At 45.5% G+C, this 11,729-nt stretch overlaps 1 protein-coding gene across 1 annotated transcript in view; it reads left to right on the top strand.

Annotated features, from left to right (window-relative positions):
* Nucleotides 1-605: 605 nt before the first annotated feature.
* aacs (acetoacetyl-CoA synthetase) overlaps nucleotides 606-11,729 on the top strand; it is a 38,750-nt gene continuing 27,626 nt past the window's right edge. Inside the window, exons 1-5 of the mRNA XM_066689179.1 lie at nucleotides 606-861; nucleotides 1,684-1,787; nucleotides 2,012-2,132; nucleotides 3,208-3,321; nucleotides 11,566-11,663. Of these exons, the coding sequence (XP_066545276.1) occupies nucleotides 729-861; nucleotides 1,684-1,787; nucleotides 2,012-2,132; nucleotides 3,208-3,321; nucleotides 11,566-11,663 (570 nt within the window). The 5' untranslated portion in view covers nucleotides 606-728. The remainder of the gene's footprint in view (nucleotides 862-1,683; nucleotides 1,788-2,011; nucleotides 2,133-3,207; nucleotides 3,322-11,565; nucleotides 11,664-11,729) is intronic.

Raw genomic sequence — 11,729 nt, 5'->3', positions numbered from 1 at the left:
TTCAAATGAGTCAAGATAGGAAATGATTTTAAAGCCTGATTGATCAAGCAGAATTATTTCAACCGGTTTTTAAAATTCGCATTAAGTTGACACATGACATGATATAAACCTTTTTGAAACGACTCATACAGTAAATTAGGTTGTTGGATATGTCTGTGCAACCAACGTTTTTGGCCCCTTTTTGAGTATAAGGCACATTACACCTGGTGTTTTCTATAGTATGCACATCATCATAGAAAAGTACTCTTCTTTTTGGTTAAAACGCACTGTTTAATCAGGTACAACTGTTAGGTAAAGAAATGCAATGTGTGTAAAGTAGACCTATCCCAATAACCTTTATCTGCAACAATGAAAGGTCAGGGAGAGCCATATATAATAGACACCTGTAGAGAGTATACAGTTCATGCATGTCACACATTCTCAAGCGAGCATTGGATAGTGGGAAGTGAAAATGTGGGATTTTAGGATTTTGATCATTACAGTTATGGTCTGTTAATATGTAGCCCATATTGACCTAATACGGAGGGTCTATTTTCTTTGGGGCACGGATACACACGTCGCTGGCGTGGGAGTAGAGCCGTGTCCAGGTGGGCGGAGACCGGCGCTCGGCTGTGGCGCGGCGGCCTGTCAGGGAAGTGAAGTGGCACTCCTGGGGGAACGGGCAGCCCGAGGTGGCATCACACCGACTCACGCTTGCGGCGAGGAAGCACTGTGTCCCGGGCAGCAGCATGTCGAAAGACACCGAGGGGATGAGCGAGGAAATCATGGAGTCCAACGTGCTGTGGTACCCGGACTCCAAGAAGAACACCCAGATGGACCGGTTCAGGGCGCAGGTGAACCGGGATTTCGGGCTCCACCTGGGTGAGTAGGGGTGCGACCTGACGGACTGACACGCAGATGACGGCGTGCTCCTGTGTCCTGGTTTTTATGTGCGTAAAGACACATGTACGTCTATGTATGCACGTATGTATGTATGTATGCGTTAGTGTAATAACAGTCTAAGTTTCAGAAGCTAGATAAGTCTGTGCTTGCTTGTTAAGAGTGTTACGCAGCGTCCTGAACATCTGGGTTGCAGACAGGGGGTTAAAATATATTTCCTGGTTTAGACGATCAGGAAGTGGTGCCGTGCCTGTCCCTCTCTCCCTCTCTCCCTCTCTCCCTCTCTCTCTCTCTCTCTCTCTCTCGGTATAATCGTGTCGGGTTTTATTCTGGTGACACACGACGTCACCCTAATGAGACCGAGAATGAGGCCAAACAGGTATCGCCGATAGATCCCGTCCTGCGGCTCTGGTGGAGCATTGCGTGAGGCCCCGCCTGACGGAGGAGACACGGGGCTGCTCCTGAATTCAAGTGGAGATGGACCTTTTTCCTAATGCACCCAACATTGTGACTCTCTTCATCCAACAGGAAGTTGTAGACCGAGCTTCCTAGCAGACGTTATCAAATATGAGATGATCATGTAGATGCATCATCAGACGCACCCCAGGCTGCCTGCTCTTTAAATAAATAAATTGCTTTTGTACACTGCAGCTGAGGCTTCAGGATTGTAATCTCTGTTCTCTTATTATAAACTGGGCTTTAATGCATGGTATGCATTCATTGAGCCTTTACCCAGTTGGACTTAATAATGATGATGTAATGACTTATTACAGCAAAATAGTGAATGCTTCTTATTTTTTGCAGCTAACTACAGTGATCTGTACCAGTGGTCAGTGGAGAATTACAATGTGTTCTGGGCTGAGGTGTGGAAGTTCTGCGGGATTGTCAGCTCCCAGATGTACGAGGAGGTGAGTGTTCATGCCGAGTTATGACGCGCACACACATCCGTATGTGCACTAAGCCGGTCCTGCGAAGTGTCCCAACCCCATGCTTGCTTCGCGGCTAGGCCAGATCATAATTCGTGGCCACGTCACCCTCCCTGAAATCTCAAGGTGTGATGCTCTCACGTCATTCTGGTTTAGCAGCACAGTCAGTAACTAAGCTTTTATCTTGCCCCTTTGACATTGAACAGGTGGTTGACATGACAAAGAAGATCTCTGATGTCCCGGAGTGGTTCAGAGGCTCTCGCTTGAACTACGCGGAAAATCTCCTGAAGCACAAAGATCAGGACAAAGTCGCTCTTTATGCAGCAAGTAAGTGTGTGCAGGGTGGTGGGGGGGGCTGTCCCCTGCTAAAAAACGGTTCCTGCAGGACAAACACTTCCCTGAATCACAAGCGCAGTGTCTTTTCATTCTTGCTGGGTTTGTCATGCTTCTTGACACACGCGAGATAGGCCTCTCCCGGCAGTAGGAAATTAACTGGCACGTAATTTCTGCCGCAGGAGGAAACTGGTAAGATTTTGTGAGGACAAGACAGATGTGTATTTCCATTTTGGCATTAAGGCTGAAAAATGTACATTTGCTTATCATGCACATAAAGTCCGAAGCATGATTGGAACGCAGACGGGCCGTTTGATCTCGGTCGCTAAACCCGGCTGATAGACCTTATTGGTAAAACTGCAGCCCGGAAGAACCTCCATTCCAAGGCTTGCCTTTCAGAGGAATGAGGTAGCATTGCAGGCCTGTTGCAAGGTTCACCTAGAGAGCTTCTCATACGGTGCTTCCCCCGCCACTCCCCTTGTCATTCAACGGCAAACTCAAGGGCGACAGAACAGCAACTAAATTTCAAGCCCGGACAGCAGTGCCATTAATATACGTCATGCTTTCCCCTCTTTGGTTCTTATAATATGCTGGACTCCAGGTTTAAGCTGCCTGCTTCCCCCATGCACATTTCAAATGCCTTGCCGTATTAAAATTCCAAAGCAAAACAACATTAAAGTCCAATTTGAAAAGGGGCCTGGACACGTATATTTATAATCTTGATTTGTACTGCTCAGACTCTTCCAGATTCAATTTATGTTCTCGGAATCGGGCATAATTTAATATCGTCTTGAGTGTCAGGAGGCACTGATACCGCTTTCTGGAAGCGAATTGATGGCCCAAATCTTCTTCTGCTGCAGCTGTTTGTTTTCTTTGGTTAAGTTAATTAAGAAATGGTGGGGGTGGTGGGGGGGGATTTGGCTTAGGCTGATGTTCAACGGCGGTGCTACCTAGTCCTTACCACTTGTGTCCCTAACTATCTAACTGTCCATCTGCATCGCTGTGCTTCTGTCTACCCGTGTGTCATGTGTGTGTCGCTGACGCCGTTGTCGCTCCGTGTCTCTCGCAGCGGAGGCCAGGGAGGAGATAACCAAGGTGACCTTCAGGGAGCTGCGCAGAGACGTGGCGCTGTACGCCGCCGCCATGAGGAAAATGAGCATCAGGACCGGGGACAGGGTCGTGGGTGAGCAGCTCTTCCTTTCTTACCACTTCAGTCAATTCTGTGTCTTGCCCACCAGAGTGTGCTCCATATTGTGCTGGGTGTTTTTTACCAAGGCTTCCCATGTTATCTTGACACTTCTTTGTACCGCTTTCTTTCCTTTTTTAATTGATTTTTCGGTGCTGTTTTAGAGGAACTATATATTTTTAATATATCTATACAGCCATACTTTTAATGTCACATTTTCTGTACGAATCAAAATAGTCAAAACCCTCAGCTGGAGGACTGCAGGCATTTTTAGATACAGTAGCAGCATTATGCATGAAAAATTCCTGAGAAAGCACAGAGAAACTTTTTGTTCGTTTTTTCCATGTAACCTTCACATTAGTACATTTTAACTACTTGCAGGGAGTCTAGCAGTATTGAATTAGAGGCCTTGCTAAGCTTGCAATATGTGTGTGGTTTATTGCTTTGATTTAAACATTTGAAAATGTGTCAATGGTAAATTTTGTTTAGGTCTATAAAGTGAAGATCAAATGTTATAGAGTGTTATAGCTACATTTAGGTAGTTCTGGGAGTATTATTTTGAGTAATTTACTTCAATCTTGCACTCAAATGCAGTATAGTGAAATAAGGGTTATGTTTTGGTGCTTAGGGTTAAAGGCCCTAGTAAAGTTAGACTTCTATTAAGGTTAGGGTTCCACTTTTATGAAGTTAACCAAATCGGGTGTAGATTTGTTTGGGCCCAGAAAGACATTTGAGTCTTGGCTCGGCTGCGGGTTCAGACTGTAAAATTGTGCAGGTGATCTATTAAGCTATGAATCTATTCACCTATTAGATATTATATTTTATAGGTAACATATTGGTGTGATTCATGGAGGGAAAGTACTATTTCTCAACAATCGCAAGCTTATGACACATCTAGTAATTGCCCCGTCACTCCATTGAATAGTTTAAAGCACATAAGAAATATATTCCAATATATTGAAGCACTCCCTTAGGGATCCTTCCTGTCCTGTCAGTGGGAGAGAGCAGTGGCGCCATCCTAGTGACAGAATACAGGCCGTAGCGACCCCTCACGCTCACGTATTTAAATGTTTTTGTGCTAAAGACCAGAGCGGCCTGTCACAGAAACTGAGATGTGTGTTGCAAAATAAGTGGTATGGATTTCACTGTCATTGTCTGTAATAGAGGGCCAGGATTGAGTGTCGGTTTTCCTCAATAAATGAATGATAAAGTCTGAGGGGAGTGACTGTCAGTGTGGCCGCAGCCCGGTCGTTTATTGGGAAATATTAGGTAATGAGTCTGATGCAAAAGCAGACTGTCTAGAGCAGAGCTTTGACTGCACAAACAGTTATTAGGTGGAGTTGCATGCAACTGTTATTGATTAATTTCTCTCTCAGCAACTAGTGCGTCAGCCAGCTTGGTGATGTCATCGGATTCTTCAGGGACTAGTAGAAGGTGACCTTGTAGCTTCTTTTATGGTCTTTGTGTTTGATGGGGGCATTGTAACTGAAGCCTTCAGATGCTTGGTTATTAACAGGGAAATATGTGTCTCTTTAAAGTGCAGGTCTGGTTTGCTTCTCACTGCTCTTTCCTGATCATCTGTGAAAGGATATGATGGGAGTAGCTTGTGGAAGCAGTGATACATTGGTGCAGCAATTTTAGAAATGATTGAGGTACAGCCAGATACCCCCCACCTCCTCCTCCTCTTCCTCTATATTTCTGAATTCTGTCAGCTTATGAAATAGGTAAATCTCAGGATCAATATAACAACTGAGGAGCTCGTTGAATCGATCGATCGAGCGCAGTGGAGTGGATTCCCCACTGATGGACTGGCTCTGGCTACAGTGTGAAGCTGTGCTGTGTTATGTGGGGAGCTTTACTAGGCCGCAGTGTGAGATTGAAGAAGAGGGGTGGGGCTGCGAGGCTCTCGGGTAACAATCTGGACAGCATTTCTGAATAAAATCGATCCAAATATAGTGTCTTATTTCCCTGCTGATTTCACTGTAAAAGAGTACTGTCTGTGCTCATAATGGGGGGCGCGGAATGGGAGGTTAGAGAACTAAGACGGCAGCTGTGAATTGAAAATAGCATTCGGTCTGACCTTACTCTGTCACCGTGACCGATCTGAATGGGACCGGAAGACCAAACAGAAAATACACATTATGTTTTATCTGTGTTGTCCGCTAGTTTGCTGGGATGAATTGCAATGCCTATTCTTCAATAAAAAAGTTTTGTTTAGTTTCCTCCTTTTTTGAAATACTGAGCTCATGCCAATGGGTGAGAGTGAAATCTGTATGTTCGTTTGAAATGGAGTGCCCTTACAGTTGCATAAAATATCCCTAGAATATGGAACATCCAAAAACAGAATGGCTGATCCAAGAGATAGAGTAGCCTCTTTCCATACCAGTCCTGTGATGCCGGTAGTCCCACCCCCCCCTCTCTCTCTCTCTCGCCTCTGACAAGCCTTTTTGTAATTGCCCCCTAGCAGGATTTCTGAGTGTTTGTGTCAGCTCTGCTCTCTGATTGGCCGAGGTGGCCATGCCTCTTTCTTCCCCATCACTAATTGGAATGTGGCAACTCACAAAATGTTCTGCTGGGTGGGAAAGAGGCTGTGGGCACCTCATCACTCATCACCACCGTGGTTTGTGGTTTACAGACACTATCACAGCAGAGAAAACAAAACACACGTAAAGGTCAACAGAACATGCTCTTAGCTCTGGGTGTGACAGCAGCAAAAAACTCCAGTCTTTCTTTGCACAGTCCCACCTCTGGCAGTGGGCAGAATGGAAAGGCAGAGCACAGGGTGAGCAGTGCCCCTGCAGTTCTCCTGTTTGGTATGAGAATGCTTTTGCGATTTTAAGACTGGACTGTTTCTCATTAGGGAGTAAAAAATGAAATAACCCCACTTCCCCAGTCAGAGCAGGGTCGGTCATGAGCCAGTTACTCCATATTTGGAGATGCAATGGCCTCACATAATCCCTTCAGAGCGAGCCGAGATTGAAGCTTAATTCAATCAATTAGCCTGTAAGCTTTGTTGCATTTGCTTAATGCGAAATCTATTCCAGGGTATTGGCTTACAGGGGCCGAGTGGAATTTCAAACTCAATTAGATGTCATGCTTTCTGTGGAAAATGAGTTGGATGAGAAATGGGAAGAAAAAGGGAAGAGGGGAAAAAGGAACCCAGTAGTCCTACACTCCCTGCCTTGCTTTCCAGCGGGCCGACGGCGGCTCCTCTGGATGACTGTGAGAAAGCAATCAGTGTAATGGATGTATAAACCTGCAGGCAGTAAATCGGATAGAGAGGCCCTTGACAGGCCCTGTGTGTCTGTCAGACTCTCTACTCGTGGACATGGGAGGCACTGAAGACTGCTGCTCAGATGGCTGCAAGCTCAGGCTTTTCGTTGGCTGACTGTGTGCTGAAGAACTTGGCCAGACAGCTCCCTGGAGAGTGTGGTGTGAATGCCAGGGCATTATGAGTAGGAGTGGGGGTGGTGGTGGAGGGGGAGTTGGTCACTGAACTTGCTTTGGGCAGCCTCAGCATTTGGCAGAGACTAAAAAGAGCAGTTCTGGGTGAGCAGCTTTGCTCAGACAGGGCTGCTGAATAGAGCATTGGAGCTGGCGTGGCACACACCAGCCTCGCACAGGTCTGCCCTTGCACTGCTTGTGCTCAAATGCTACCAAATCGAGGAGGTTTCGAGTTTTGGGGGCGATGGTGGGGTGGACCAAAAACAAAATGTCTCTGAAGAAGCGGTGGTGTTGTGATCACAGGATGTGCCAACACAAAGAAAGGATTTCTACCATAGCACTCAATGCAGATGAACGTGCAGACCCAAACGCATGCAGACATACTCACGCTGGCACACAGCTGGTTATTAAATGTGCATTTTTGCCATTTCATTGAGGGGATTTAGCTGGGTGTGTGAGGAGCTCGGTGATTTAGCAGGTTTGAGGTCAGGATCTATAATTAGCCAGCGTGGCTGAAGGGGGTCATGGCTGCAGAGCTGCCGGAGGGAGGGTGGAGTCTCCACATGCAGAGACTGACAGCCACGCACACAGTCCTGGACAGCAAGCCTTTATGCAAAGAAAGAGGGAACAGAAGAAAAGGAGGCTGGGGCCTTTATCCAGAGTGACTTGCATTCACAGAACATGTCATAAAGTGGTGTACTGTGTTGTATTTGCAGAGAGTGAGGATAAATAAAGGCGGAATGAAACAAATACAAGGTGGACTGCAGAGGCAACCTGTAAAACCCGATCCACTTTCCCAGTGCCTGGGTTTTTCTTAAAATAGTTGACAAACTCATTGTATCTACATTCACACTTTATTGTGCAATTGTTTTTCGAAAGATATGTGGCTGGTAGGCTAGGCGCAGCATGATGTGGGTGGGTTTGAGCATGTGGAGAAAAGCAAGTTTGCAAACAAGATGTATTATATATGTATACGGCTTGGGTTTCCAGTAATGCAATCAACTGAGTATCACCCGCCATTGCTGTATTGGGTCCGCACTGCAGGGTAAATGCATGACTGCTGTGCCTGCAAAGGAAGGCGGCCATGCATACATCAGTCAGTGTTTGACATTTTTCCAAGGACAGCTTTTAGAGCTGATTGCTTGTCTTCAGTAATAACCTTAAACAAGGCTGATTTACTGCCCAAGCAAGGCTATCCTTTCCCACCCCTGTCCCCTAATCGTCTCTCCATGCCCGCTGCACACACACACATACATGCACGTACAGACGCCTAAAACACTCAATCACACACACACACGCTGAGCTTTGAGTCTTAGAGGAGGTCCTGATGTTCTGGCATTGTCCTCACTGCAGTCGACAAAAGCCAGGCCCAATCGTTACGCTGTCTGTGACTATGCTGCTGGCACTTTTCCCTTATGTTTGGGTGGAGGGAACCTAAATTAAACTCATAGTGTATTTGCCTGGTAAATATGCTCTTCTGTATTGGTTTGTTATCCCTGCCTTTTCACTGCTTTTCCTGGTCCTGTCGTGGGCTTTCGCCAAGAGTAAATAAGTCACAAGGACACTTAACTTCTTGCCTGCATTCTGGGGATGCTAATGCTCATTTACCACAGTGGAGCTGTTCTTATTGTTTTGCACATTGGCATTGGCAGGACATAGACTGGCAACTAAGGTAGTTTTCTTATCTGAAGGTTGTAATCTGATCTGCTGCTGTACAGGGGCTTGTAACTGTCGAGCACTGCAGTCTTGATTGCGCTGTGTGAAGTGAAATTAATGGCAAAGTCCTTGATGAAGCCTCCTGTTATACTGATTGAAGTTGCTGTTTGACTGGGTGGAAGTAGGGGGTTTGCGCCAGCTATTGATCTGCGCCACGGCACGGCCGAGTAGTGTGTCTGTGTGTAGCTGGTGTTAATGGAGTTGCTGGAGTCTTTCCTCAGCTGAGAACGAAAATACACTGTTCTGCCTGTGAGTACCTCTTTGAGAAGTCATTTGTGTATGGAAATTATGCATTTATTGGTTTACTAGATTAGACCAGAGCATGCACAATGCGAACGATGAAACACTGTTTTGGCAGTTGGCAATCACTGCAAGGAAATACCCTTTTATACGGGGCCATTGGGGGAGATTCATGCGGCCTGCAAGATTACTTTGCATAAGATACCAGTAAAATTTACTACCTATATCCTGCACAGATATGGGCCTTTAATACATTATATAGATAATAAACACAAACAGCCTTTCTACAATAAGGAAACGGCAAAAGACGCAAATCAGAAAGAGTGGGCGAGGTAGCGGACCTCTGCTCCAGCACAATAAAATAACCAAATTCATAAGTCATTTTATTGTTTATATTATTCTGTATTGCTTCTCTTCACTTCAATCACTAGGGTTCACTGTAAAGAAAATCTCTGCTGCTGTTTTTAACAAGTTCTCAGTTGAACTAAGTCCTTCTTCAAGGCTGAGAAGAGGTTCCTTATGAGAAAGTTAAACTGCACAGTGTGACAGGGTGAATCCTGGTGCAAATGCACACTTACAAGCAAACACCAGCTGTGGTTGTCCCATATAGTAATGGTGGGTATTTAAAAACTTGGTTGTTTACTTTAGTTGAAGGTAAAATCGGTTGTGGAAGATCTGTCAGGGCTGTGGGGCCCGGGGCTGAGAGCCAACCAGGATCTGTGAGCAGGATCTGCAGCATGTCAGACTGATCTGTGAGAGAGGGCAGGAGCAGGAGCTGGCCTAGTGTTTATATTTGTGTGTGTGTGTGTGTGTGTGTGTGTCAGTAAGTCACAACAGACAGCAAGATGGAAATAGAAAATAACTAGATAACTTTACATATCATAAAGAATAAATCTTTAAGGATATTACTCATGCTCAGCACCGCCCTGTGCATGACTCATTTGTGTGTATTCTTCATTCAACCTTCCCGGTTTTCACTGGGATTAATACATGACTTTTCCATTTCCTCCGCGATCTTCTGTTTCTGACACTTAAACGGTTGATCTGTGGCTGATGTGCCATATAGCTGATCTCGCACTGCTCGTCTCCCGCATGAACTCAGAGCTGCCTGACCCTTTGAAAGTTTAATTCCCTGGCTGGGTTTGTGAGTCAGTGTCGAGCCCCTCTGACACATAGCCGCAGCTTGGCTTTCCTAGATGATTGACTGGAAGTGGGCCAGGGCATGTGGCTTATTTCACAACCTCTAAATGCGGAAGTGGAAGCCTGGTTCCAAGCCAGTAGTGTACCAGAGATCCTTGTGTGTGTTTGAAGCCTGTATTTGTGCCTTGCTCCTCCTGGGTTGTCATTATTATTATTGAATTATTCTTTCATTGCTGAGCCAACGCCCTTACCCAGGGTGGCATGCAGCTGTCATGGAATATACCCATTACAAGAAACACAATCGGAGCAAACACAGTACAATAAGAGCAAACACAGTACAATACCCCAAAAGCAGTTTGAATACTCCTCCAGTGTTCTTCCTAAACAATGGTGCTTATTTATGCTTCATTATCATTCATGAGGTGACCTACAAGAAGTACAATTTACACAAGACACAACAGCCGCATTAATCGTATGTATAGAGTATTCATATAGTTAATAATATCCATACCTCGAAGGCTGAAAAGGTCACAAACGGGGGAGGTGGAAACTAATGAATGGCAATTGGCAGCAGTGTGATTTCTAGGTCTCCTGGGGGGAAGTAGACGCTTTTCCAGGATTTTAAATAAAAATGCAAATACTTGTACTTCATAATTTGGAAAAAAAACAGCGAAATGCAGATCGTTACAAACCTATTTACTTCTGGTAATGGGTGAGTAACGGGAATGAGAAGCTACTTTGAACCCAGAAGGATTCAAATCTAAAATGACAGCAATCTCCGAGCTGATCCGTGGGACGCGCTGGCTGTTTGCGTGGTGAAATCAAGGAGACGAGAGGTGACTGAGTTTGTGGAATTACTCCTCCGATCTCTGAACCGGCACAAGAAAGATAGGAAAGCTTAGTGGGGGCTAGTTTCCCACAGTGTGAGCCCATCCCTCAGTCGATAAGGCCACAGTCGGCTTCATTTCTCTCTGTTGAAGTCCCGTCTGCAGCCTGATTGCAGATAAAATGTATATATGCCCAATAAATGTCTGAGACTACTCTGGTGGTAAATGCTGGTATTTGTCTGACTCATGTTGTGTCACCAGGGACGCTACCGTAACAGCCAGAATGAAATGAATCTATATCTTCATGGCTTCTCGCCAAACAGTAGGATAATTTACACCCTCCAGATAAGACAACTTCATATCTGGCCGGAGATGCAAGGGGAATGGCAACCGTCGGCTACGTGCACACCGTACTTATTCAGCATTTCCTGTCGCTGGCGGATGCTCCGTGATTCATGCATGTTCCACGTCTTGCTCTGGAGGCAGTCCCAAGCTGCGGCTATTAAAGATGTCACAACCCAAATAAAATCAATCCACAAATAACAACATAAATTGATAATGCAAAACAACAACATCTTTCTTATGTTACAGATCCATTAGCTACTAAGAGACCCAGCAGTTTTGTATTTTGTATTTTATTTACACCCTTATCAAGGGCGACTTACAATGCATCACATTATTGTTACATACAATTACCTATTTATCCAGTTGGGTTTTTACCGAAGCAGTCTCGATACAGTACCTTGCTCAAGGGTACAACAGCAGTGACCCCCACCTGGCACTGAATCCACGACCCTGTGCTCAGGAGTCCTAACCCTAAGAGCCCTGTGTGCCTGTGCTGCCCGCCATGCTGACTGTCCTCTCTGTGTCTCAGGGTATCTGCCCAATGGGATCCATGCGGTGGAGGCCATGCTAGCAGCTGCGAGTATTGGAGCCATATGGAGCTCCACCTCCCCGGATTTTGGAGTCAATGTAAGTAGCTCTTCTTATGAATCTACATAGCTCTGTTATGTATTTCTTAACTTATTCATTTAGTGT

The sequence above is a fragment of the Amia ocellicauda genome, chromosome 17 (genome assembly GCF_036373705.1).
Source record: "Amia ocellicauda isolate fAmiCal2 chromosome 17, fAmiCal2.hap1, whole genome shotgun sequence".
Lineage (NCBI taxonomy): Eukaryota > Metazoa > Chordata > Actinopteri > Amiiformes > Amiidae > Amia > Amia ocellicauda.
This window is presented reverse-complemented; position numbering and strand designations above follow the sequence as displayed.